Source organism: Emiliania huxleyi (genome assembly GCF_000372725.1).
Source record: "Emiliania huxleyi CCMP1516 unplaced genomic scaffold EMIHUscaffold_40, whole genome shotgun sequence".
NCBI classification, from domain to species: domain Eukaryota; phylum Haptophyta; order Isochrysidales; family Noelaerhabdaceae; genus Emiliania; species Emiliania huxleyi.
The window spans coordinates 255,016-279,584 of NW_005198965.1; the positions used below are offsets into that span (position 1 = coordinate 255,016).

At 63.2% G+C, this 24,569-nt stretch overlaps 12 protein-coding genes across 12 annotated transcripts in view; 9 read left to right on the forward strand and 3 right to left on the reverse strand.

Moving 5' to 3' along the window:
- Positions 1–1,662: 1,662 nt before the first annotated feature.
- Positions 1,663–2,570, forward strand: EMIHUDRAFT_436270 (Hypothetical protein). The gene is made up of 4 exons (XM_005770130.1): positions 1,663–1,860; positions 1,934–1,987; positions 2,080–2,139; positions 2,227–2,570. Exons 1-4 carry the CDS (start codon positions 1,858–1,860, stop codon positions 2,410–2,412), a joined length of 303 nt encoding a protein of 100 aa, XP_005770187.1. The 5' UTR covers positions 1,663–1,857; the 3' UTR covers positions 2,413–2,570.
- A 548-nt stretch (positions 2,571–3,118) lies between these two features.
- EMIHUDRAFT_209721 (hypothetical protein) lies at positions 3,119–3,601 on the forward strand (the record flags this gene model as incomplete). The annotated part of the gene is made up of 1 exon (XM_005770131.1): positions 3,119–3,601. One exon carries the CDS (start codon positions 3,119–3,121, stop codon positions 3,599–3,601), a length of 483 nt encoding a protein of 160 aa, XP_005770188.1.
- Positions 3,602–4,372: 771 nt separating this feature from the next.
- EMIHUDRAFT_436273 (hypothetical protein) lies at positions 4,373–5,780 on the forward strand. The gene has a single exon (XM_005770132.1). It carries the CDS (start codon positions 4,405–4,407, stop codon positions 5,671–5,673), a length of 1,269 nt encoding a protein of 422 aa, XP_005770189.1. The 5' UTR covers positions 4,373–4,404; the 3' UTR covers positions 5,674–5,780.
- Positions 5,781–6,912: 1,132 nt separating this feature from the next.
- EMIHUDRAFT_451310 (putative mitochondrial J-type chaperone) lies at positions 6,913–8,122 on the forward strand (the record flags this gene model as incomplete). Its single annotated transcript, XM_005770133.1, has 7 exons — positions 6,913–7,074; positions 7,142–7,273; positions 7,385–7,453; positions 7,528–7,582; positions 7,651–7,748; positions 7,817–7,852; positions 7,925–8,122. 7 exons carry the CDS (start codon positions 6,913–6,915, stop codon positions 7,961–7,963), a joined length of 591 nt encoding a protein of 196 aa, XP_005770190.1. The 3' UTR covers positions 7,964–8,122.
- A 2,903-nt stretch (positions 8,123–11,025) lies between these two features.
- Positions 11,026–12,327, forward strand: EMIHUDRAFT_102463 (hypothetical protein; the record flags this gene model as incomplete). The annotated part of the gene is made up of 1 exon (XM_005770134.1): positions 11,026–12,327. The coding sequence occupies one exon, from the start codon at positions 11,026–11,028 to the stop codon at positions 12,325–12,327; it is 1,302 nt and encodes a 433-aa protein (XP_005770191.1).
- A 362-nt stretch (positions 12,328–12,689) lies between these two features.
- EMIHUDRAFT_209727 (hypothetical protein) lies at positions 12,690–13,253 on the reverse strand (the record flags this gene model as incomplete). Its single annotated transcript, XM_005770135.1, has 1 exon — positions 12,690–13,253. The coding sequence occupies one exon, from the start codon at positions 13,251–13,253 to the stop codon at positions 12,690–12,692; it is 564 nt and encodes a 187-aa protein (XP_005770192.1).
- A 723-nt stretch (positions 13,254–13,976) lies between these two features.
- EMIHUDRAFT_102464 (hypothetical protein) lies at positions 13,977–15,981 on the forward strand (the record flags this gene model as incomplete). The annotated part of the gene is made up of 5 exons (XM_005770136.1): positions 13,977–14,282; positions 14,404–14,618; positions 14,938–15,348; positions 15,499–15,580; positions 15,625–15,981. The coding sequence occupies 5 exons, from the start codon at positions 13,977–13,979 to the stop codon at positions 15,979–15,981; spliced, it is 1,371 nt and encodes a 456-aa protein (XP_005770193.1).
- Positions 15,982–16,846: 865 nt separating this feature from the next.
- EMIHUDRAFT_355722 (hypothetical protein) lies at positions 16,847–17,378 on the reverse strand. Its single transcript, XM_005770137.1, is given in 2 exon segments — positions 16,847–16,940; positions 16,960–17,378. 1 exon segment carries the CDS (start codon positions 17,338–17,340, stop codon positions 17,071–17,073), a length of 270 nt encoding a protein of 89 aa, XP_005770194.1. The 5' UTR covers positions 17,341–17,378; the 3' UTR covers positions 16,847–16,940; positions 16,960–17,070.
- A 200-nt stretch (positions 17,379–17,578) lies between these two features.
- EMIHUDRAFT_355724 (hypothetical protein) lies at positions 17,579–18,305 on the reverse strand. The gene has a single exon (XM_005770138.1). The coding sequence runs from the start codon at positions 18,242–18,244 to the stop codon at positions 17,648–17,650; it is 597 nt and encodes a 198-aa protein (XP_005770195.1). The 5' UTR covers positions 18,245–18,305; the 3' UTR covers positions 17,579–17,647.
- Positions 18,306–19,802: 1,497 nt separating this feature from the next.
- Positions 19,803–20,065, forward strand: EMIHUDRAFT_209731 (hypothetical protein; the record flags this gene model as incomplete). The annotated part of the gene is made up of 2 exons (XM_005770139.1): positions 19,803–19,930; positions 20,023–20,065. 2 exons carry the CDS (start codon positions 19,803–19,805, stop codon positions 20,063–20,065), a joined length of 171 nt encoding a protein of 56 aa, XP_005770196.1.
- A 132-nt stretch (positions 20,066–20,197) lies between these two features.
- Positions 20,198–21,351, forward strand: EMIHUDRAFT_436278 (hypothetical protein). Its single transcript, XM_005770140.1, has one exon. It carries the CDS (start codon positions 20,224–20,226, stop codon positions 21,115–21,117), a length of 894 nt encoding a protein of 297 aa, XP_005770197.1. The 5' UTR covers positions 20,198–20,223; the 3' UTR covers positions 21,118–21,351.
- Positions 21,352–23,385: 2,034 nt separating this feature from the next.
- The window catches only part of EMIHUDRAFT_102467 (hypothetical protein), a gene marked incomplete at both ends in the record, with an annotated part of 2,891 nt that continues 1,707 nt past the window's right edge, over positions 23,386–24,569 (forward strand). Inside the window, one exon of the mRNA XM_005770141.1 lies at positions 23,386–24,339. Within this exon, the coding sequence (XP_005770198.1) occupies positions 23,386–24,339 (954 nt within the window). The remainder of the gene's footprint in view (positions 24,340–24,569) is intronic.

Consider the following 24,569-nt stretch of genomic DNA (forward strand, 5'->3'; position numbering starts at 1 on the left):
GTGCACAATGATTGTGTCTCACGAATCGGTGTGTCTCACAGTGTGTTGGTGCGTGCGCGCCCGCGCGTCCGCACCGACATCGTCATGGCCGAATCACCACAGTCTCAGATTGCGCAGCCTGGTCCTCGTTTGGGTCCTCGTGCTGAGGTGAGGAGTCGGCCGCAACTCCCACGCTAATCTCCGCGGGGCCCTGGATGATGACGCCTGTGACCACCGCTGGCTCGGGCGTCTCCGCCTCGGACGCGACCACGACGTGGTCTCGTCGCGTGGCCACCTCGGCGCGGCGCTGCACGCCGATTACCCGCTGTAAGATGAGCGCCTCGCGCGAGTGGGAGACGGCCGCCATCAGCAAGATCCCGTTGAGCACCTATGGGCGTCCACGGGTGAAGTCCAGTCACAGGCGCGCCCGTGCGCTCCACGCCAAGATCCCGCGGTGACGCACGCAAAAGACGATGAGCACGACGCCCACCATGTAGCCCGGTCCCCAGCGGCAGGTGAAGAGGCAGTCGATGATGAAGGAGATCCAGATGCAGAAGCATGACGGCAGGATGTGGATGAAGGCGAGGACAGCGCAGGCGTTGGCAAAGAGGCGAGAGCGGCGGAGGGTGTCGGGCCGACAGCCGGGACGTAGGAGCAGCTGCAGGCTGGAGACAATGCCCATGACGCCCGGAAGCGTCGGCACGAGCAGAAGGCTGAAGCAGAGAAGGCACTTTGCCGACCCGCGCGTCGCGCCGCTCTGAAGCCTCCTAGCGGCTTGCACTGAATTGTAGCTCACAGGCCGATCCGCTGCAGACAGGTGGCCCTCGTCGCGGGGGGGCTCGATCGCGATGCCGACGGCGACAGTACCGCCCACCACCACTGGAGCGTCCGCTCCGTCAGCGTCCACCATCACCGCAGCACTCTCGCTGCCGTCCTCGCCTCTAGCGCGCTGGCCTTCGTCGTCCAAGCCATCGGACCCGGGGCTGGCGGCGTCGTGACCATTCTCACTGTGCGAGTCGACGGCGAACACGGTGTCGATTGCCAATGCCACCGCGCTGGCACTGGCGGCTTCTGTCGGCATTGCCCTGCTGGGAGGTTTGTTTGTCGGTCTTCGACAACGCGTTGGGGAGTATGCTGAGGACGGCAGACTAAAGTTCGATCTGATAAATCAGTGTAATACTAGAGCAATTGGCCGGCGCCCCTTGGGCGCCGGACCCGCCCCGGGGGCGTGGCGTGTCTAGTGATGTGGCACGTCTAGAATAGATCAAGAGATCAGTAGTCAAATCAGAAAAGAGAGGTAAAGGAACACTCCGGGCCTTCGTAACCGAAAGGTGAGCTGAAGTGCTCAAGAGTATCTGCGTCGTACTTGAGATCGCAATCTAACAAATCGCTCGTGGCGGGTGTCTCGTGGAACGGTGCATTCATTAGCACCTCTGTCGTGCGGTTACTCGATCGTGTTCGACGATGTCGAACATTGTTCGACATCGTCGAACACAAGTGGAGAATGGCCGTAGATCCTCTCCACGAGCGATTGAGAAGACGTACCAAGTATCGATTCTGTATAGAATTGCAAGGCGCACACGCTGGTGCAGGCGGCGAGTCGTCGATCCGACTCGTTCCGACGTGAAGTCGCCGTGAAGGTTTGCAAACAGGGCCATTTTTGCCACATTTTGCCCTCTCGCGCGATCTTCTCGCGTCGGCAAGCGCGCGGGCCAGGATGGGCGAGCCGGTCCCGCCACGCTGGACGGGCCAGCGGCTGGCACGCGCCGGCCACCCCGGCGGCGCGGCGGCCTCATCGCGCTCGTCGTCTGCGAGGCCACCGCTCGGCGTCGCCGCGTCCGACGGCGATGGCGCTTGGCTGTGAGGTGGGATGGCGGCATGGTGCGCGCGGACGTGGGGGTGGTGCGGGATGCGCGTGTCAGCAAGCATAGTTTCACCTCTACCCACCCCGCAGGCGCGCCGACGTGCTGCCCGAGCGCGTTTGGAGGCAGCAGCTGCTCCTCGCGAGGCGCCTTCGGAGGGGTGCCACACCCCTTTCCCAGCCGCGCGCGAGTTGAGCTCCGATTTGCGCTCTTTTTCGCACACGCCCGACGCTAGTAGGTGAGGACCGACCATCCTCCGCTAGCAGGGCTTCGTCGGGCGCGTCTTCGTCGAGCGGTGGTGCATCTCCCATGCTCCCACCCGCGCCCTCCTGGCAGCCCGCCCGCGGCCCACACCGACGCCCTCACGTGCTCACCCTAGTCGTAGGTGCGGTCTTTTTGCGTGCCCCCCGTCGATACGGGGCGCTGGGCGATGGCTGGGCTTGTCGCCGGGCGAGCTAGCCCCTCAGCCGGCCGCGGAGCGGAGGTGCGAAATCGAGGCGGCGCGGCCCCTGCGCGCAGCCTGTCCGGCCGGCGCGCGCATGGTTCCGTAGCCCGTCTAGTGCCTCACTGACCGACTCCAGCGCCACGGTGTACGTGGCCGGTGTGGTACTGGGGCTGGGCAGCCTTGGGGCCGGCGGAGACCGCCGTCTAGCGGTCGCACTAGTCTCTTTTCGTTGTTCGACCTGTTTGTTCGACGGTTGTTCGACCATACTTTGAGCCTTAATTATTAATTCATGTTTGGGTCCCTGAGGTCGATACTAGCGTCTGTAACTTGCCACAAGCGTGCTTTACAAAAGTCCAGCGGAGCGGGACTCGCAGAACGGCCGTCCGCGCGCGCTGTGAACAGTGCCATGGTCGAACGTTGTTCGACGACGTCGAACACGTAGCGAAAGAGAGACCGCGTGACCCCCTGGAACACCCGTACCCCCGCACCATCTCCGTCGCTTGGTTCCATAACCTCTGCCACCACCGGGAGGCGGCCAGGGCTTCATAGACTCGGTCGAGAGACCCCAGATTGGCATCCATGCCTCTCTGGACAGGGTGGCCCGCCACAACGACCCCTGGAATTGCGACTCGCCGCTTTCCTCCCGCTGTGATCCTGTGAGAGCTCTGTGTCTTGATTTGCCAACAATATACCTACAACTCGAGGGATCTCCTCGAGTTGCTCCTCTGCTCGGTGTACGAACTCTGTTCATACGAGCAGCTGGGAGTGGCTGGGCTATAGCAGACAGCCCGACACGCCGCGCCGTCAGAGATAGGGAGGGGAGGCGTCAGAGATGCAAGTTGCGCTGGCGCTCCTCGCCGCGCCCCCGCCCACGAACAACACTTACTGTATGGCGTGCGAGATCGCTGTCAAGGAGGTCATCAAGAACGGATGCGAGTGGGCAAAGGACGGATGCACGTCGCTGCCCGCGCCTGCAAACCAGCTCTGCGAGTGGGCGGTCACGGCGGGCTTGTGTCCGTACCTCGCAAATTTCTCCTCGCCTGTCAAGGCCTGCACGGAGGTTGGCCTCTGCGGCACGAGCTGCGAGTGCGGCGTCTGCCGTAAAGAGGGCTCGGGTGAGCACGGCAGGTGCCTCGGCGCCCCGCACTCATGCGGCCACGTCGCTCCCGACCCATACTCTGCCATCAAGGGAATCCGGCGCGTGGCCCGCGACGGTCGGGTGGAAAGCGCCCGCGCGCTCGAGGGCGCCAACTTCTGCGTGGACGGTCACTGTGGAGACGATGGCAGCCTCGGCTGCTGCCTGACGTGCTTCTGACAGGCTCTGATGGAGGCCAGCTTCCCAGGGAAGTATTGCAATCCCCCCTGCTGGTGCTGGCAGGTGGAGCGTGCGAAAGGCGGAGAGTGGGCACTGCTAAACCTACCCCACTTGGGTAGAACGGCTTGCGACAAGAGACGCGTCCCTCAGTGCGAGTGTGTGTGTGTGTGTGTGTGTGTGTGTGTGTGTGTGTGTGTGTGTGTGTGTGTGTGTGTGTGTGTGTGTGTGTGTGTGTGTGTGTGTGTGTGTGTGTGTGTGTGATCTTGTTTTGTGTGTGTGTGTGTGTGTGTGTGTGTGTGTGTGTGTGTGTGTGAGGGGGAGAGAGAGAGATTTCTTGTGTGTGTGTGTGTGTGTGTGTGTGTGTGTGTGTGTGTGTGTGTGTGTGTTGTGCACACAAAAGTGAAAGTGTTGAGCGTTGTGCGTTGTCCGTTGAGGAATTTCTCGCGCGAAACAATTCTTTTCTACATATGGATGTGTGGGACAGACGTTGTTGTCGTACGAGTATGCGCGGGGCTTCCCACGGGGAAAAGAAAGAACATAGACAAACCCAAACGAGTAACGAGGGATGGGGGGAGGAGGACAGGGTTCCCACGGGAAAGAAAGAAAGAAAACGGACAACCCAAGGGAGGGATGGGAGGACGGCACGCCGCCACCACACAGGGATTTTAAGGAGAGGGGTGTGATGCGCTACTCGAGTAGCCGTCGCCCATCCTTTGCGCTTTGGCGTGGTCCGCACGTAAAGTTCTTTTTGGCGGTGTGCGCCGAACGAGCGGCCCCAGCAGTGTCGCCGACAGCTGCGAGCCATGACTCGCTCCGCCTTCATCTACTGCGGCACCGAGAGCGCGTCAGTACTCACCGGCGTCCTCGCAGACGACGGGACCATTCGACACACTGGTTCCTTGTCTGTGGCGCCCGAAAGCGACGCGCTTGTCAGCTCGGCAGCTGGGTTCAGCGCAAAGCTGTCTGGAGCTCCTCGAGTGGAATGGGTGACGGCGCACCCGTCAGGAACATGGCTCTACTCCTTCGTCTCGTTTTGGGACAAGCGCCCGGGCATCCTCCGCACGCACGCCATCGCAGACGATGGAGAGCTGACCGAGGTGGATGGCGGCGAGGAGGAGGCGTCCTGCCACCTCAAGATGCGAGGCTACCAGCCCTGCCACGCGGTGTGGCAAGGCACACTGTGCGCATGCGCGCACTACCTGTCTGGCGACATCGAGGTCTTTGACATGTCGTCCGGCGGCTCGCCCCGCAACGCGGCCTTCGCACGTCTGCCCGGCAAACGCCGCCAAGGCAAGTTCGAGGCGCCCGCATTCGGCGAGATCGCGCCGCATTGCCACGGCCTGGCCGCCTGCCCAGGCTGGCTCGTGTGCTGCGACGCCGGGCAGGCCTGCCTCGTCGTCTACTCGCTCGACCAGGCGAGCGGCCAGCTCGGCCAACCACAACCCTGCTCGCTCGGCGAGTCGCCGGTCGTCGGCTCAGCGGGCCAGGCTCTCGTCGCCGCCAGCATGGGGCCGCGCCCTCGCCACGTCGCCTTCACTGCTCAGCACGAGCGGCTGGCGGTGCTGTGCGAGTGCACGAACGTCGTCACTCTGCACGCCTTCGACATGGCGGACGGCAGCGTTGGCCCGGCTCTGCACACGTGTGCGAGCTTCGAGTCGATGCCTCGCAGCGTCGGCTGCGGCATCGCGCGCTCCCTCGCGTCGCTGCTTCCCACCAAGGTGGCGCTGCTGGCCGCCCTCCCCTTCGGCCTCGCCGCCGCGGCAGAGGTCGCCCTCCACCCGCCGAGCGGGCGGCTGCTCGTGACCACTAGAGGCGTGCCACGAGGCGGCTCGCTCCGCGGACTCGACCCGCAAAGTCTCGCCTCGCTGCAGGACATCGCGGCGGGCGACTCGCCACGCTCGTTTACCTTTGATCGCGCGGGCAGCACACTCATCGCTTGTGTCAAGGGCGGGCTCGAGACCTATCGGGTGGCGCCGGACGGCGAGGTGTCGAGCCGCACGGTCAGCGGCCTCCCGGAGGGGCTGCACGGGCTCGAGGTGGACTGCGTGGAATGTGTTGAGAGAAGCGCATGAAGAGGCAGGTTTTCACTCGTCAGGTTACGACACCTGGGGGCGGGCGCCCGCGCGCGGCGCGTGTGCGTTGTATATTACTGTACCCTCCGATAAAGGGGTTTTCCATCACCATAAATAAATAAATAAATAAAACGGACACCTCTCTACTGTGAGATGGGTAAAAAGGAACAGGTCCCCGCCCTTGCGATATCTTTGTGCAGGGTTCTTTGTGGGTGTGGTCGGCGACTAGCCGGGGTCGTCCTCCCGAGATGGGGGACTAGCACTAGCCGTCTTCCACATGGTCCCTCGGGTCCCTGCTGCTCCTAATCTCTTCGTACATCCTCCTGCTGATCTCCGCAAAGTCCTGCTCCCTCCCTCGTCCATCACCATGAGATACTCTCTAGAGTGTATTTACATATACAATGTATACCTCTTTTCAGGCGCGTTAGTTTTCAGCATCGATCATGAAAACGCGTCTATCTAAGTAATGGACGCTCTCGAATGTACTGAGAGTAGTATGCCCGCCCACGCAGCTCTGGCGGCGCGCGGCCTTTAGAGTGCTGCGGCCTTGTTTCGCCCTGCGCGACAGACAGAGAAGCGGCGGGGCGAAAAGGCGGAAATGTAACAAGCGAAGGTGGAGGTCGTCGCCGTGGCCCGATACGCTCGAGGCCATCGGTGGGCGCGGTCGGAGCGGGCCCGCATCACGGCTGTCCGCTCAAAATCGTCCGCACCTTGAGCTAGTGTGCTTCCCAAACGGCGGACGGCTGTCTCAGTCGCCCGACCCATAGACGTAGACCGACTCCATGTAGCCCCCCTGGGGCGGCGGTCCGTGGTTCCAGTAGGGGTCCGGTACGTAGGCCGGCATGCCGTTCGGCATCAGGATGACATTCGGGTCGTAGGGCATATGCGGCATCACCGGCATCCCGTGCGGCACCATCGGCATCGGCGCCATCATCTGAGGACAGATCCACAAACGAGAAGGCTCCAGCGCCACAGCTTACTGAAGACTCGAGGGCTCGTGTGACTGTCACGAGTGTCGTGTGCTGCACAGCACCACACCGTCATGTGTGTATGTAGCCCGAAGCAGCGCCTACTGAGAGGAAATATCCCCAGCCAGAGCAAGGACCATGCACTCGTACTGAACGTGAGGGGAGAGGGAGATCAGGGCCAGGGGGCTGAGAAGCACACCCCCCTGGCCGGATGATCGGGATCGGGACGGGCAAGAGCGCCGTATCACGCGGAGGCCTTTTTTTTGCCAAAATGCGGGTCTCGCTGCCGCGCCGAGGCTTCTTGGCGCGTTTGTCTCGCCGTTGGTGCTCTGGCACTGCAGTGCCACGCGACTGCTACGCCGAGCTCGACGTGCCACGAGCCTTCGCCGTCGATGCCGCAGCACTCCGCACCACGTACCGACGACTGATGGCGGTGTGCTTGACTCAACCGGGTTTCAGGTGCTGGCCAACGTGCTTGACTGCTCCGATGCGCGCTCTAGGAGCATCACCCCGACCGGCACACGCTCGGCGGAGAGCAGGAGCAGCAGGAGGCCGCCAACCGCTCTGCTCGCATCACTCACGCCTACAGCACGCTCGTCCGGCCGCATCGCCGCGCTGAGCACCTGCTCGAGGCGCGAGGCGCAGCGAGAGCCCCGCGGCAGCCTCGCAGACGCGCGAGCAAATGCGCCCGCCTGTTATCCACTCCGTGCCCGCCTGTTATCCTCTCCCCTCCCCGCTCACAGCTGCTGGGTGCACCGCTGAGTGACGAAGCGGCGGGCGAAGTGGTCTTGGACGATGGCTTCCTGGCGCAGGCGAGGGCGTGCGGGAAAAAGGCCGCCGCCAAGAGGCCACTGCTCTATCCTGTAGACCGGGTGGCTCACACTAGGTGATGGAGGCGCGCTTCGAGATCGAGGACCCCGACACGTCTGTTGCGCGGCTTGGCGAGCGTTGAGTCTCTCGCAGCACGCTGCACCGTCGCGGCGCGCGACGATCGCCGCGTTCGAACTAGGCGCGATGCGGGAGAGCAACAGCAGTGCCATCGATGAGGTGTGTGATCAGCTCGGAGCGGCGTTCGACTCTCGCGACGCCGGCGCCGACCTGAGCGAGGCTTCTTGCTGCAGAGGGCTGCGCGAGGACCCTTCGCGGTCGCCAGCCACGTCCCATACTTTTGCTAGGCGCGCTTGTTGACGGCGCGTCTCAAATACCTGCAGGTGCCGCGCTGTCAGCCTCTTGCACTCACCAATCCCATACGCCCGATCACGCATGAGTCTTGCTGCTCGCAGCGAATCGAGGAGGCCGTCTCGGAGCGCACCGACACGTAAACGGTCCGCTCAGACCTCGAGCCGCACAATTCAAAGCCGGTCGAGCCGGCAGGGTGTGTTGTTTTGAACCCTCTTACGCGAAAGTATGTGTAACGTGATAGGACCGCCTCTCTCTGCGCTGTATGGCGCCCCTGCGCGCCGAGGCGTGCGTCTGCGTGCGGTGGAGCTGGAGGTCGTCTCTCGCCGCGCGCCAGCTGTGCTGCGTGGTGCGCCAGCACGTGATGTTTCCGCACATGGGTAAAAAATAACACGGCACATCAAACAACACACCGACATCAAACAACACACCGACACGGCACCAGAATCCAGATCCCTGCGTGCTGCGGCCTGCGCGCCTGGTGGTGGGTGCACTCAAACAATCGGGGACTCGCTCCGGTTTATATCCAAACGACTCTTGAACCCAAATGCATATGTGACATGAGTGAATGTAGTCTAGGAAGCACTGTATCAAAAACAAGCAAGATGTGTGAATGTACCCCGAGTGGAGCGACTCTTAGCGGCGCCCAAAGACGACACGTGGAAGACGAAAATTGACATGGCCTTGGCCCTTGCTAGTTGCATTGCCCAGTGCCGTCACTGTACCTCGGGCTTGGTTCGGCCCCACTTGCGCACAAAATGCAGTCTCTGTACCCAACGGGTTCGGGATAGAAGCCACATTCAGCGCACGATGGATGACACTCACAAGTCGGGTGATGCATCCTGATTCGATAGTGCGCCTCCGAGATGTAGCACTTGCCTCCCTTCGTCGGAGATATGTAAGAACCAGCTGTAGGTGCAAGCGACTTGATCTTGTCCTTCAGGCTTGCGGGACTCCTGAGATAGCTCCCCAGCCCCAAGAGCCTTTCACAGGCCTCTTGAAGATTGCTCAAGATGGTTGGTGGGGCAGGAGGTGGCGGGGGTGGGGGTGATAGGATTTCGCACAGGTACGCATCGATCGCCGCGGCGGTTCCCAGGCCAGGGAGCCCGCCAAGCTCCGTCTTGTCCAACGCACCGTTGCCATCGAGATCAACAGTAGCGAAGAAGCTTGGAGGCAGTTGCGAGCTGCCTCCAAGAGGTGCGGTAAGCGCTTGAAGTTTGCCTGTCAGTGGACCTGTGCCCACCAGATAGCTGGAGAGGCCGAGCAATTGGGCACATGCTTCTTCAAGCAGCGAAAGACTGGGCGGAGGAGCGGGGGGTGGAGAAGGAAAGGGGCCTGACAGAGCGGCGTCTATTGCCGCATCAGACGCTGGAAGTCCGGCGGCCTCCATCATCGACGCCAGCTCCGCCTTACTGATTGAGCCGTCGCCATCGGTGTCAACATCGAGATAGTTGGGACTACAATCGTAGATTGGATCCATGTCATCAGGGGTCCCATCGCTGTCCGAGTCGGCGGTGCCGCTCTCGATGCGGTCCGGGATGCCGTCGCTGTCCGAGTCGCCATCGCCTTCTTCAGCATCGGGCGACCCGTCGCCGTCCGAGTCGGGGTCGAGGTAGTCGGGGATGCCGTCGCTGTCTGTGTCGCCACTGCTCTCCTCAGCGTCCGGGACACCATCACTGTCAGAGTCAGGCCCGGAGGCTGAGTCCTGCTCGTCTGGGGTGCCGTCGCTGTCCGAGTCGGCGGTGCCGCTCTCGATGCGGTCCGGGATGCCGTCGCTGTCCGAGTCGCCGCTGCCCTCCTCCGCGTCGGGCGACCCGTCGCCGTCCGAGTCGGGGTCGAGGTAGTCGGGGATGCCGTCGCTGTCTGTGTCGCTTGTGCCCTCCACCGCGTCGGGGACGTTGTCATTGTCCGAGTCCGTGTCTGTCATTGTCCGAGTCCGTGTCGGCCTCGTTCGGGGTGCCGTCGCTGTCCGAGTCGGCGGTGCCGCTCTCGATGCGGTCCGGGATGCCGTCGCTGTCCGAGTCGCCGCTGCCCTCCTCCGCGTCGGGCGACCCGTCGCCGTCCGAGTCGGGGTCGAGGTAGTCGGGGATGCCGTCGCTGTCTGTGTCGCTTGTGCCCTCCACCACGGCACCGCTTTCTTCTCCTCCGTGTCTGGCTTCATGAAGCTGACCTCAAACGTAGTCTCCATGCCCTGCAGTATGCTGATCTCCAGAAACGCGCCCTGTTCGCTGAGGCCGTTTTCACCCGACTTCCAAGGTATGTACTCCGTCATGTTGGTCACGACCAGGTCGAGCTCCTCCGATGTCTCAGTCGAGGTGCCGTCGTAAATGTGGATCACCCGGCTGTACCGCAGCACCCTGGGCACGCCGGGCGGCGTGTCATCATTCACGCAGCGGCAGCCGCAGCCGCAAGGGCATCGCTCGTTGCCAACCACGGGCAGTCTCCACGCATCCTCTTGGCACTCCACCTTAGGGTAGCCTCCGAGGTTGTTGACAAGCTCCTCGGTGCGAGTAAAGTCGATCAGCATGCCTCGCGGCAGCCCATCGGCGCACTCTATCTGGGAGTGTACCGAGCTGGGGTGTCTGAACTGGGCCGGGGCCACAGCGACCAGCAGGCCGGCCAGCATGGCGCCGGAGACCACCAAGCGGCACGGATAAACGCAGCACGCCGGACTCGCGGCAAACGTACGGAAGAGCGCTCAGGACGACGTTCATTCAAAGTTGGATGCTGTGACGAGTCTTCGCCCCCCACTCTCCCAGCAGCCGTACGTAGCGAAACAAGCAAAGGCCTGAGTGAGACTAATTTAGTTGTTTTCTTTTTTGCATCGGCGCGGGTCAACGGACAGGCAGGAACCGAACGACGAAGAATGACTTCAGAAAAAGGGAGCGGGTGGGGTGGGTGTTCTCTAGGCCCCTCAAAGGCCCTACGCGCGGAGTGAGAGCTCGGAAGCGAGCTTTGCACGGCGATCGAGGATGGCGCGGTTCACCCCCTTCACCGATAGTTGTATGGGTAGACGCGAGACAGGAGATGCCACCTCGCTCTCTCGTTTCTTTTGTTGAGAGAAAACCGCTCACGGTGTGATGGGAAGGGTGGTGCGGTGATCTCAGGCCCAGTGAGGCAGTGCATCCGACAACCCGGAACAAAACCCTCTTGTAGCTTGATCGGTCACACCGCCATCGCCGCCGACGTCTCCCACACAAACCCAATGTGTTTGCATGCGTCGGTCCTCTCGCTCAGTTTCCCGCGGCTCATCTCTCTGCACGAACGGCCAGGCTACTTTGTTCCGTTGGCAACGCTCCCATCCCACGCGGCAGCGGGGCTGGCATCGGCGAACACAAGCGATGGTCGCACCCTCTTGGTGCTTGCCAACTTTTGGGGCGGCGCCTCTCACGTCTTTGCCTTTGCCGGTGGAGCGTTGACGAAGCTGCAGGAGCTACCGACCGACATGGCCCACGACTGGGAAATCGCACGCCTCTCCGACGGCCGCACACACGCCATCGTAGCCAACTACGGGGGCGCAGTCTCCACCGTCTACCAGCTGAGCGACCCGCGGGTTCCGCCGCCGGAGCCTCTGCCGCCGCCGCCGTGCAGCGATCAGCACGCCGCATGCCGCGACTGGCAAACAGCCGGCGAGTGCGCGCACAACCCCACCTTTATGCGCGAGCAGTGCCAGCAGAGCTGCGGCAGCTGCGCCGCGCCCGGAGCAGGCCCGTTCGTGCCCGTGCAGCTGCTGCCGACCGAAGCGGCGTCGGCCGCGCACCACTTTGTCGTGCGCACCGCCGGTGGCCCGAGCCGAGACTTCTTGCTCGTGGCGCAGCGCCGCGTCGCCCTCTTTGAGTTTGACCCGCAAGCGGCGCAGTGGCGGCTCTTCTTGCAGACCAACGCGACCGGCATCTGCGAGTTCGCCAGCTGCGAGGCGCCCAGCGGGGAGGCGGTGCTCGTGTTTGCCCAGTGGCACGCGGGCGGCACCTTCCGCACCGCCAGCGCAGTCTATGCTTTCGATCCGGCAGCCTCCCAGCCGCTGCAGCTGCTGCAGGAGCTGCCGACGCTCGGGGCGCACGACGCCGAGTGCTTCACAGTCGAGGGAGGGGAGGGGAGCGAGACGCTGCTCGCGATCGCAAACGTGCGCGACGACGCCTCGCAGCGCGTCTCTTCCGCCATCTACCGCCTCGACGGACGAGCACTCGTCGAGGCGCAGCGGCTCGACACCGTCGGCGCGCACGATCTCGAGCCTCTCTGGGCGGGCGGCCGGCGGCTGCTCGCCGTCGCAAACCAGGGCGACGGAACCTCCTGCAACGCCTCGGTGGACGTGTACGCGCACGCGCCCCGCGGGTGGGAGCTGCTCCAGTCCCTCCCGACCGGCTGCTGCGTGTACGTCCACTCCTTCCGCGACAGGGGGCGCCTCCTCCTCGGCGCGGCGGTGGAGCGAATCGGCTCCGAGCCCGCGCAAGCTGACACGTACCGCACAGACTCACTCGTGTTTGAGTGGATAGAGCAGACGTACTAGCACAGTCCGTCACAGAGCAAACCCAGCGACAATGGGGACGCGCGCACTTGTGCGCGTCCGAGCCGTTGTCAGAGCGCCCTCTTCTCTCGGATCTCGCGGTTGCCGGTTCTCGCGCGCGTGCATGTGCACGTGCATGTATGCCATGTGGTTCCGCGATCCGCGTGACTGTTCTCAGAGTCCGCGCGTCTCTGCGTGTCGGTGTGTGTGGGTGTGTGCGCGCGCGCTCGTCGCTCTCGAGGTCGAGGCGAAGCGAGAGAGAGTGTTTTTACGGCTCTTGTTTTACTCTTTTTCGGTACGGCTTTATTCCCCAGTTCGCACTCTGCTCGCTCTCTCTACTTTGTGAACTCCGACTTTATTTGCTACTAGTTTTTGCATTGCCGGGTCGCAGCGACACACCGAGCGTGGATCTCTGGGAAGCTCCGCGCGTAGTCGTGCAACAGTTCTTCCCCCGCCCTCACGGGTCGCAGAGTGCGGAACGAGTTGAAAGCTGAGCCCTCGTAGTTCACTAGCTCGAGGTTGGGCTGTTCGCTGTGGTTCACAAACCAAGACGCGTCGAGGACCGCCGTCCCACACGCGTGGATGCCGTAGACGCGAGCGCCGCTCTGCGTGCGGAAAGGCCGCTTGGCGTCCTCCGGGTCGTCGATCGGCGCGAAAAAGTCGAGGGCGTGCTCTCGTACTAATGCCGGGAGCGCATCGAGCTCGTTCTCCGTCACTAGAACATGTGGCTCCGGCGTGCAAAGGTGCGCGTTTGCGGGACGGAACGGGTCGATGCCACTGGGTATGTCACGAAGCGCAACGACACCAACGCCAGCCACCCTGGATGGGGCCAGCTTCACGTACGTCTCGTCGGCGAGGTGGCGCAGCAGCGCTCGCTTCAGCGCGTGGGCTCGACGGGCGGCACCCTGGGCGCTTCGCGGCCAGGCCATATGTCACCACAGGTCAGGTGTAGTTTATTTTTGCTTGGGCGGACAGCATGATGAAATTCTGGAAAAACCTGACCGGCCCCTGCCCTGCCCCTACCTACCTACCTACCTACCTACCCTACTTATGGGAAACTAAAAAAGAAATCACTTGCCGGGTGAAGGTGGGATACTATACCAACTACAGTGATGGTTGGTGGTACTCTCCTGCAACCACAGTCCTTCCTGAGACATGACAGGCCACTCTCAAGCCCTACAAGCACCAGATCACCCACTTGGGGAGGGTTGACGTCGTGATTTCCGCGGAAAATTTCCTTTTTTTGCTTGAAAATTCCGGCGCGAAGAGAGGGAAAACCCCGACGGGAGGGCCCAGACCTACCCTACCTAACCCGTCATGCTGTCCGCCCAAGCAAAAAAAGAATACACCTGCACAGGTCAGGCACTGATCTGCAGCCGAAAAAAAACCAGACGGGGCAAGTCTGTTTTCTTTCTTTCTTTCTTAGGACACCAAAGGGAGGACAGCGAACAGCCAGCGAGGGTGTGATCTGAGACAGACCTCCTCATACCTCGCTATTCGACGGCCGGCCAACTTTTTCAGTGTAGTCTACTTTTCGCTTATTCGGGAGAGAAGTTGAACTGTTTATTCATCTTGATTGTGGCCGTTCGCGCGGCGGCATCGAGCCGTGTACCCCGCCTCTTGACAACCGAAGGGGCGAGCGAATCAGAGCCATGAGCGGGCAGGCCTTTATTGTCGTTGACCCAGTGTCCACGGGAGGCGTCGTGGCCGTCGAAGCCATGCAGCGGGGCTACTCCGTGATCATCGCGTGGAGTGAGGAGTGCTCGGAGGACATGCGGGCGCACGTGCCCGACGTCTGCAAGGGCATCAAGTATCACGCCGAAGTGGAGGAGAAGTCGACCATCCCCCAAACAGCCGCGGCGGTCAAAGCGGCGGCCGGCGGGATGCCGATTGCGGCGTGCATCGTCGGCGCCGAGACAGGAGTCACCTTGGCCGACAAGCTGAGTCTCGAGCTCGGAGTCCGAAGCAACGGCATCTTCCCGCTCGGTGACCGCCGCAACAAGGCGCCGCCGCCCTATCGCGCTGACACTCGCCCTCTGCAGCCGCCACCGTCACCGCCGCGCCCCCACCTCCCGGCAGAGCGTCCAGCAGCGGGCCGTCAAGGCGACGGGCCTCCGCGCGGTGCGGGAGGCGCTCGGCACGACTTGGACCGAGGTGAAGGACTTTGTCGCGACCGAGTCTATGCCGGTGGTGGTCAAGCCGGTCGAGAGCGCTGGCTCCGACGGCGTCAAGCTCTGCCACACGGTGGAGGAGGCCAAGGCCCACTTCACGCTCCTCATGGAGTCGCAGCGCAAGTGCGGGGCGCAGGGCGCGGCGGTGCTCTGCCAAGAGTTCCTCAAGGGCAAGGCGCCTCACCCGCCCTCTCGAGCCGTCGCGGCCCTCCCAGACCCCGCCCAGCGTCCCACGCACACTCCGCGCAGGAGTACGTAGTCGATTGCGTCTCTCGCGGCGGTGTGCACAAGGTCATCATGGTTTGGGTCTACGACAAGTCTTGCCCTAGATACTGAAACCCAAGCCTCTTGAAACCCCAAGTCTCTGTGTTCCCGCGATGTTCTGATTGCCCTGCGCCGTGCCGCGTCCATGCCCCTCATGTCCCCGGACTTCATACCCTAGGCGGCCGACGAACGGCTCCGCCTTCGTCTACTACGGCATGATCCCTGTGGAGTCGAGCTCGGAGGTGGCGCAGGTGCTGATCAAGTACACGCTCGGCGTGCTCAAGGCGCTCAAGCTCGACAACGGGCCGACGCACGGTGAGGTGATGATGACGGCGGATGGGCCGTGCATGGTCGAGATGAACTGCCGTTCGCACGGGTGGGACGGCTCGTGGGTGCCGCTCGAGAAGCTGCTGACGGGAGGGTACTCGCAACCCGACGTCGCCGTCAGCTCGCACGTCGACGGGCCTGCGTTCGACAAGATTCCGGCCGTCTACCCAAAGTTCAAGGCCGCGGGTCAGACGGCTCGAATCTTCACCCCTCCTTGGTGGCGCGAAGGGTTGAATGGCGTCTCTAAACGCCTGCACATCATGTGAACAGGTGATGCTTGTCTCCTTCTTCCGCGGCGCCGTCCGCTCGATGCCCGGCTATGAAAAAATGAAGCGGCTCGCACCCTTCCTTTGCGTGATATAAGCGACGCTGTGAGGAGATGCCGTTCACATCGTGGGAGCGTGAAGCGTAGGCTCGCTTCCTTCGTCGCGCTGCAGACGCCCATCGGCGTCGGATCAAAGGCGCGGCTCACCGTCGGCCTGTTCTGTACCGCCGTAAACAGCTCCTGAACAGCATCTCAGATTTGCAGCTTAAACAGGTGGAGCTCACCGTCGACCTCTTCACCGCCGTCGGCGTGCTCATCCTCGCCAACCCGGACGCGAAGCAGCTCGAGGCGGATTTGGCGACGGTGCGGAAGATGGAGAAGGAGGGCCTTTTCACGTTCGACGAGGAGATCGACCCCGTGCAGGCCGATGATATGGTCGATATGCTCCCCGGCCGCCGCCTCACCGAGTACAGCGACGCCAGCCGTCTCTCCGGTCGGATCTCTGGGGCGGGCGCCTACAAGGCGTCCGCGGGGGGGCCGCCCACGAACGAGACGCTCTTCGCCGTCGCCGGCGCCGCGTTTGCCGCCGGCGCGCTCATTGGCCTGCTCGCGGCCAAGGCAGTGAAGTGAACGTGAAGGTGTTGACAGAGTGGGATAACTCGCTCCCGGGTCGGGGGATGATCGTCGGACGTGGTGTGGGCGTGCTCGTGTAGCGCTCAGTGTGTGCAGTGTGTGCAGTCGAGGAGACCGAGGAGCAGCAATGCTTGAGGTCGAGCGGAGAGACGCTGGAGAGAAGTTGAGCGCCCCTTGCTGTCTTGGAGAGGCAGTCTGATGTGTGTGCTTGCCTGTATGTGCGTGTCTGACTCTCGGGGCGCCCTCCTGGCAAAACTGGCATACACGTTTCTGGGATCCTGCGCGAGTGTGCGCGACTGCGTGTGCTGGCGCACATACTGCTGACTCGTGACTGGCGCAGTTCTCTTGAGTTCGTCTACTTTCTTGTCCGCGCCGCGCCGTGCCCCTCAAATTCGACCATGCGACCAATACGGCTTTACCCCTCGAGCTATGCCGCCCCTACAGGTAAGTAAGGTGAGGACTGAGGTAAACTTTTCCTATCCTCTATGTCGTATGTGTGCCCTATCTAAAGATATAAGGGCCTCGCGTCGTCCGCCGTTTATCCCCGTGACCGGAGGAACTCGTGGTACCGAGGAGTCTCGAGCTTCAGCTGGCGAACCATCATGCCGCTCTCGGCACCGCAGCAGCGCGCGAGCGCCGCGCCGCGCAGCGCGCTGCCGAGGCTCAGGACGCGGCTCGCGGGCAGCGCAACCGCCCGGCGCCGAGCCGGTGCTAGGCCGCCTCCGCTGCGCCTGCTTCCTTGCGCGCCGCTGGACGTCGGCCGAGAAGACCGCTTCCCTCTGGGGACCCGACTCCGCGAAGATCGCGCGCGCGTCGTGAGTGGCGGCGCGCGCGCGATCTCCGTTCCCGGGCACGCCGGTCGCAGTGGCATGGGCTCCCAGGCTCAAAAGCGCTCCCGTCAACAGCGAGCGAGCGCCGCCGCTGCTCCTCCTCCCGCCGCCGCTCACCGAGACTCGGTGCCGCCGTTCGCCGCCGCCGCCGCCGCCGCCGCCGCCGCCGCCGCCGCCGCGGCCTCGCGCCTCGCCTCCGTCACCGCCGCCCTCCATCTCGCAGCGGCGCGTCCCTCTGATGGCGCGGGCGCCTCGCTCACCGGCGCCTCGCCGCCCCCCCCCCCCTTCTCGCGCCGCTCCGCTCGTGGCCGCCGCCTCCCCTGTCAATCCCGCCGCCTCCCCTGTCATCCCGCCGCCCGCACCACCGCCGCCACCGCCTCGCACCTCGCCGCCGCCGCCACCGACCGCCCTCCCCTGCGCCGCGGAGCGCGGTGCAGGGGGTGAGCCCCCGCTGCGCAGCCTCACCGCAGTGCACTGCGCTCTCCGCGCCCCTGACGATTAGTGAGGAGGTGGTGTTGCACAGCATGGAGCTCGGCGAGCGTTTAGCGAGCCCCTCAGCTAGTAACGAATAAATAAAACGGGTAACGGGCCAAACTCTGAGACGAGCCCTGTTCTGTGAGCTGTGTCGTGTGTGATCTGGGCGATGCTTAGAAGGGAAGAAGTTCTCATATATTAGAACGTGTGTGTTTTGCCGCGAGCCGCGAGCCGCGCGCGCGTCTTTGCCGTTTGTTTGCGGCGTGGCGCGCGTTTATGGTTTATCCCCACGCGAGTTACAAAAACGCTCACAATGGACAATGGTCCCTGGCTGCTAAGCGCTATCGGGTCAATACACGTCACCACGTCGAGTTGATGTTCGCATCCACGGGTCTCAACCACGCGAGTGACGTCTCGCGCTCCTGTGCGTGGGCGACGCGCTCGAGCGCGAACGCCGTCGTGACCTGCGCGAGGAAGTCGGCCTCTCTCTTGCCGCGCGGACGCCACGCGATAAGGCACGGCGAAGAGAGAGCGGCGAGGACTGAGGCGAGCGCACCGTATGCAGCGGGCTGGTAGATGCAGTCGCACGCGACGACGAGGTCTGCGCAGGTCAGGGCGTCCGGCACGGCAGCGTCGGCCCAGTTGAGTGGCTGCACGGAGATCCGCTCGTGCCACGGCGACGCGGCGGCGTTTGACTTTGCGATCGGCAGCACCTCGGGCAGGTCGGTCAGGACGACAGTGGCGCCGAGAGCCGCGCACGCGATGCCACACACGCCCGTGCCTGCTCCCAACTCGACGACACGCTTCCCACGAAGACCATTCGGTGCGAAGGAGGTATCCAAATGGCGCACCGTGGCGTCCGCAGCCTCCCACACCACAGTGCCCGCGCCGGTCGACCAAGTCGTATGGCTGAGCGAGCCCTGCGAGATGTGCAACGTAGCACCAGCATTTGGCATGTGAAACTCGCGGCGGTCGAGCGTCTTCTCGCCACCAGTCTGCCATGCACCGTCCTCGTCGGACTCGCTGCTGCCGCCGGCCATTTTGCGGAAGCGCAAGCTGGTGACAGAAATCTAGCTTCGGCCACCGCGTCGGTAGCTGGAAGGGACTCGGGCTCGGGGAGCTCTTGGGATAAACTAAGTTCGGGGTTTTTGTAGCGTTCCACACTTGGACTCTCGAGACTTCCTCCCACACTTTGCCCTGGATTTTGGTGAAATCCAGTTGCTCTGACAAGCCTCTGCCAGTCGCCATTTATTTAATGGCGGCCCGGGATGAAGAAACTGGTCTTTGCCAGACTGAGTGAGGACTATTGTGCGCCTTGGCAAGACAGACGGTTCCGATGGTATTTTTTGCGAACGCAGTGGACTTCATCTTGCCGGTCAACTGCCGGCGGTCGACAACTGCCGTTCGAGCAGCGTCGGCGACCGCCGTCAAGATGAACACCTCTCAAGTTGAGCCGCGGCATGCCGCCTTGCCGCCCCGCCTGCGGCGTGCCCCTGTGCCCTGAGGGAGGGTGTAGTGTGTAGAGAGAGGATGTAGTTGTAGAGTGTAGAGCGCTGTAGAGCTGTAGAGCTGTAGAGCGCTGGAGAGCGCTGGAGAGCGCTGGAGAGCTGTAGGGGGGGCGGCGGTACCCCAGGCGAAAGAAGCAGCCGGCGCGCAGTCAGAGGGAGGCCGGTCGGGTACGGGGGGAGGCTGTCTGAGGTGATCCGGGTGGCTGGGAGTCTTTGTGTGTGTAATACGCCTCCGAGTTGCTATGAGCCTTTGTGTGTGTAATACGTCTACAAGCTGCTATGACTGCAGTCTTTGACCATCTGAGCCCCCCCCCCCCCCTCCCCGCCCCGCCCCCGCCTTTCCTCCTCTCCCCTTCCGTTTCGGCTCCACTCATCCCTCTCTCGCCATCGCCTGCAGGTGCAGGGGAGATACGAAACGAAAATTGATGGGCTTGCCCATCCCGGAGTGGTTCGACCCACATAAATCCGAGACGGTGACGGGATGCTGTCGTACGGTGATCTCAGGCCCAGTGAGGTAGTGCATCTGACTATCCCGGATCCTGCTGAACAAGTTCCTCTTGTAGCTCGATCGGTCACACCGCCATCGCCGTCGGGGAGAGGGGGGACGACACCACGACACTGCCTCAGCAGCGTGCACCTCGATCCTGTACCGTGTTTGTTATGACCCCCCCCAATGAACACACCAGTGAGGGAGGGCGAGACGATCGAGGGGTCCCGTACCATGCGGAATCGACCCTATCCAGTGCTCAAGTGCTCAAGCTGTAGAGCTCTACATCCGTACCTGGAAAACCCCGGGTATACCTGGAAAATACCCTGCGACCGCCTGGGTATCGTGCCGATTTCCTCAATTTTGCCTCAGATTTTGCCCCAGACCAGCTCTCAGACTCAGGGAAACTCCCGAGTTTCCAGAATGGAGCACCAAACACCCTCTGTTTTCCCTGGAAATTTCCGGAAACGCAAAGTGCTGGGGACCCTCTGTTTTCCTTTTTGTTTGCCGGAAAAGTATATGCAGGCCAAGTCGCGGAGCGCCTGGGGCGAGGCGTCGGCGCGAGCAATGCTCTCAAAGGACTGCGGATGCGGTTGTGCAAACTCGAGAGCCTCGCACGAGACATTGGGCGGCGTGATGCCGGCAATGTACTTGGTTAAGTTTGAGAGATTTTAGAACCAACAAGACTTTGTGAACGTGTGGTGTGGACGCGAGAATAGCTCCGCCCGTTATGGGCAAGGGCACCGATGCGAGTCGACTTTTGTGTTGTCGTCGTTTCGTAACTTAAAATCAGCACTGAAAATCATGCGCTCGTGAATACGTTGCTGAACTCTGCTTCCCCTTCCCTAGTCACCGTGGCCCAACGGAGTCAAGCGTCCGCGGTTTATTTTTTCTTGCCACAAGACGACCGCAAAAGACGGGTCATCCGAGCTTGCTTTTCATGGTGGACTCCTACCCGCTCGACCCGAGCTGCCCGGTCTCGCCGCTCCTGCCGTACGTGCTCCGCTTCAACGCCTCAGCCGCCACGGGCTGGGTCGAGCAGGAGGCACACGCTCTCGAGGCCTCGCTCGAAGGCTCCCTGCCCGTGGCCATCGCGCTGACTGTAGGGTCGTTGCTCCTCCTCCTCGCTGGAGAGCGACTCTCTCGTCTCGCCTTCTTCCTCTCCGCCGGAGTCGTCGCTTACCTCGCCACCCTCCTCGCCACCGACGCCGCCCTCTCCGGCCTCTCCCTCGCATCCGCGGCGGCAAACTGCGTCGCGCTCTGCGCCGCGCCACTCTTGGTCGGCGTGGCGGTGGGCGGCCTGGCGCTGCGGCTCCTCACGCTGGCCTTTGCGTCCGTGGGCCTCTGCGCGGGCGGCGCACTCGGCTTCTGGAGCTACGAGCTCGGCTTGCACCGCGTCGCCACGGGCGTCGTGTTTCTCCATCGCGACCTCACCTACTTTATCTGCATCGGCGTGGCCGGCCTGGTCGGCGCGGTGCTCCTCGCGCACCAGCAGAAGCCGCTCATGGTCTTCGCCACCGCCGCGGCTGGCGCCGTGGGGCTCGTGCCTGGCCTTGCCCTCCTCGCCTTCTCGCGCATCGACGCGCGCTTCCTGTGGGTGGTGGACCCGTCGGCGGCGAGCGAGCACCGCGGGTCGCCCTTCGTCTGGGGGCAGTGCCTCTCCACCCTTCTCTACTTTGCGGTCGGCGTGGCGGTGCAGCGGCGGCTTTCCGGCGCGGAGGGGCGGTCGTGCTGCGGCCGGCGGCGAGTGAGCGACGCGTCGTGGGTGGGCGGAGGAGGCCAGCTGCGCGTCGTGCTGATGGACGGCCGCGTCACGACGGAGCAGGTTCTGTGAGCCGCCGTAGACGTAGCGGCCGGCAGCGGGGGTGGCGACGCCGCGCCGTCATTGTGATCGGTCACAGCCCGCCACCACCATCGCCGCCATGGCCACCGTGTTTCTTACACACACACACACACACACACACACAGCGCTCCACACTGTCAGTGATTCACTGTAGACGCCCTCCCAGCTCCCACCTCAGCTCAACTATTAGCGGTTTTGTTGAGATGAGCCAGTTTAATTTATTTCCCCCCACACCAAGCCGCACAAGGCACAACTATATGTCACAAGACAACATCCGCAACATCCCCAACAACAAAAAACAAAACTGAAAAAACAAACGCTGCGCCAGATTTTTTTTTGTAAAAGCAGGGTGCACAGCCGGGGGGGGCGGGGTCTTAAGAAAGAAAAAGAAAGAACAGACAACCCAAGGGAGGGATGGGATGACGGCACGCCGCCACGCACCGGCACACAGGGATTTTAAGGAGAGGAGTGGAGTGCTAGCCGTCGCGCGTCGGCGTCGCCCACCCTCGTGTGAGTGTGTGTGTGTGTGTGTGTGACTCACCCTCGGTCGTCTACCTCTTCATATCTCTCTTTGCAGTTTCTCGCTAATTCTCGCAGCGACCGTCATGCCACCTCGCGCGATCTTCCCACTCTCGTCGTTCTCTCTCCTGGCTGTTTCATCTTCTCACTTCTGACTTGAGAGCGTACTCAAAAAAGAAAGACAGAAAACGGACAACCAAGGGAGGGATGGGAGGACGGCACGCCGCCACCACACAGGGATTTTGAGGAGAGGAGTGTGGTGCGCTAGCCGTCGCCCACCCTTGGGCGTCTGCCTCTTCCTATCTCTCTTCGCAGTCCCTCGCCGATTCTCGAAAGAAAGAAAGAAAGAAAGAAAACAGACAAACCAGACGAGGGATGGGGGGAGGACAGGGTCCCTACCTGCACGAGCAGGATTTTGGAAGGACGATCAGGGACACAGGGGAACGGGAGTGGGGAGCGCATCGCGACACGGAGGGGGGCTGGGCAGGGTTCACCCACACGACAGGGCCCCAGGGATTCCCCTCTCGTATAGGACAAAGTTGCACCCGGCGGCACGGGGGCAGGCGCGGGCCGCTCCTACTGGTTGCGCTCTCCTAGTTCTCCTGCTCCTGACAAGGGACAGCGACAGGTTCGCAGCACGGTGGACTCCTTATTCCTCTGGCGATCTCTCTCGACTAGCGACCTTCCTCCGGCTTCTCACTGGCAGTCTCTCACTATCACGGGCACACTGACAGAGGCGGCCAAGGCTCACGCCGTGGGTGGCAGGGACGGTGATAGGAGTCTCCCACTCTGTGGCGGCTTCGCTAGAGGTGCGGCCTACGCATGTCCTCGTCCTTAGCGAAAATCGGCCCAACGAAAACAGCATTATTTTATGGCAAAAACCGCTTTCTGTGGGGGGCGTGAGGTCTTGAAGGGGAAATCGCCGATTCTCGGAAAAGAAAGAAAGAAAACAGACAACCCAAGGGAGGGATGGGAGCCACAGGCTTTTGCTTGGGAGGGATTGAGCGCGTCGCGACGGACTTCAGCGTTCAGGTTACACCTGAAAATCTGACGGTTCTCGCTCCCCATCGAGCTCTTCTTGCCGCGCGGGGGCTCTCTTTCTGTGTGCTGGCAGCCTGGCACAGTCAGAGCTCCGTGCAAGCCGTCCAACGTGACACGAGTGTATCGCTTTGACGGATCGACCGTGCTTGTTATCCACATCGATGTGACGCACACAGTGACACATCAGAACGACACATGCTCTCCCACCCGCCGGGACGCAAAACGCTCTCGACGAGAGCCATACACAAGAAGGCGTCCGCACAGCAAGCCGCTCGTCGGACAGGCGTGCTCGCTCGATGTCGGCGATCGCATAGGCCATAGCGCACGCCTTGGACGGTGGCGAAGCCAAAAACACCGGCAGTGGCCGTCCGCTGGCGGCAGGCTGGCGTGAGCGGCGGCGGTCGAGACCTCACCCTTCGCGCCGACGACCTAACCTCGCTTTGAACAACCCAACCCAACAACCCAACCAACCCAACCCAACCAAAACGACCCAACCCAGACGACCCAACCCAACCCAAAACAACCCAACAAAAAGCACGATTCTCAAGTTGGGCCCTCCGTCTGCCTCTTCCTATCTCTCTTCGCAGTCCCTCGCCGATTCTCGCTCGAGAGCAGAAAGAAAAGAAGTTTGCAACAAAAGAATGCCGCAAGCGCGCACGCACCCTAGAGCTCTACTGCACGGCAGCGACGGGAGTGCGCATGGCCGCCCGTGCTGTCCCTAAGAGGCACCGCGCCGCCGCGCTAGCCTACTTTGGCGGTCTCGCCACTGCGACTGCGATCGCTTTGGACGAGTGGCTCGACCTGCGCAAGTGGCGGACCGTTCGGCACGTGCTCACGACGCCTGTCTCGGTCGATATGAAGCTGCACACTCGAGTGCGCGCAGCTGAGGGCGAGGCCGGCCAGGGTTGCGTCGACTGGCCGGCGGGCCGTGTGCTGCTGCAGTGGGCGGTCGACGGCGGGGTGCCGCTCCGCCACGGCTCAGTCTTGGAGGTGGGAGCGGGCGTTGGCGTCACCTCGATTGGCCTCGCGCTGGCGGCCTCGTGCTCCTCAGATGCGGGTGGCGGCGGGGGATCCGACGGCGACCCCACTCGCGTCCTCGCCACCGACGTGTGCGACAGCGCGCTCGCCAACTTGCATCGGAACGCCGCGGAGAACGAGGCGCCGGCGCTGCTGCGGGTTGAACGGTGGGACGCCGCGGGAGGCACAGAGGCTGTCCGCCGGCTGAGCCGCCTCGTCGACCCGCGGACGCTGACGCACGTCATCGGGGCCGACATCGTGAGCGTGCCAATCGGCAGCGGCGGCGGTGGTGGCAATGCCGCCGGCGGCGAAGCTGCCGGCGGCGACGGCCTCGAGGCGACGCTGGCGGCACTGCTGGCGGAGAACCCGGCGCTGCGCGTCACGCTGCTGCTCTTCAACCGCGTCTCCGGGGGCGCGGTGACCGCCCTGGCCGGCGCGGCCGGGATGCCAGAGGGGGGCTGCACCCTCGACCCCGCCCTCGCCCGCTTCGAGCGCAGGTGCGCGGCGCACGGCCTGCGCGCTTGCCGGAGTCCGGTGCCGGAGGGCTGCCTGAGGCACGTGGCCGAGGCCCTCCCGCTGCGAGAGCGCGGGCTGTGGGCGCTCGGCGGGGTGTGGGACGGCCTGCAGCTGTACGAGGTGAGGAGCGGGCCCCTGAAGTGAAGAGGTGGGGTGATAAAAAACGATAAACGCCTGGGGGGCGGGCCTCCCCCCTCCCCCGCGCATCGCGCATGCCGCAATGCCAATGGTCCACCACTCAACTGCCCTGCCCGGCACAACCAGGTTAGTGGCACGGCACCCGCGGCGCTCCTGTGCTCGTGCCCGCGCTGCGCGTCGGTCGCGACCTACGCGCCGGCGCTCTCGAGCCG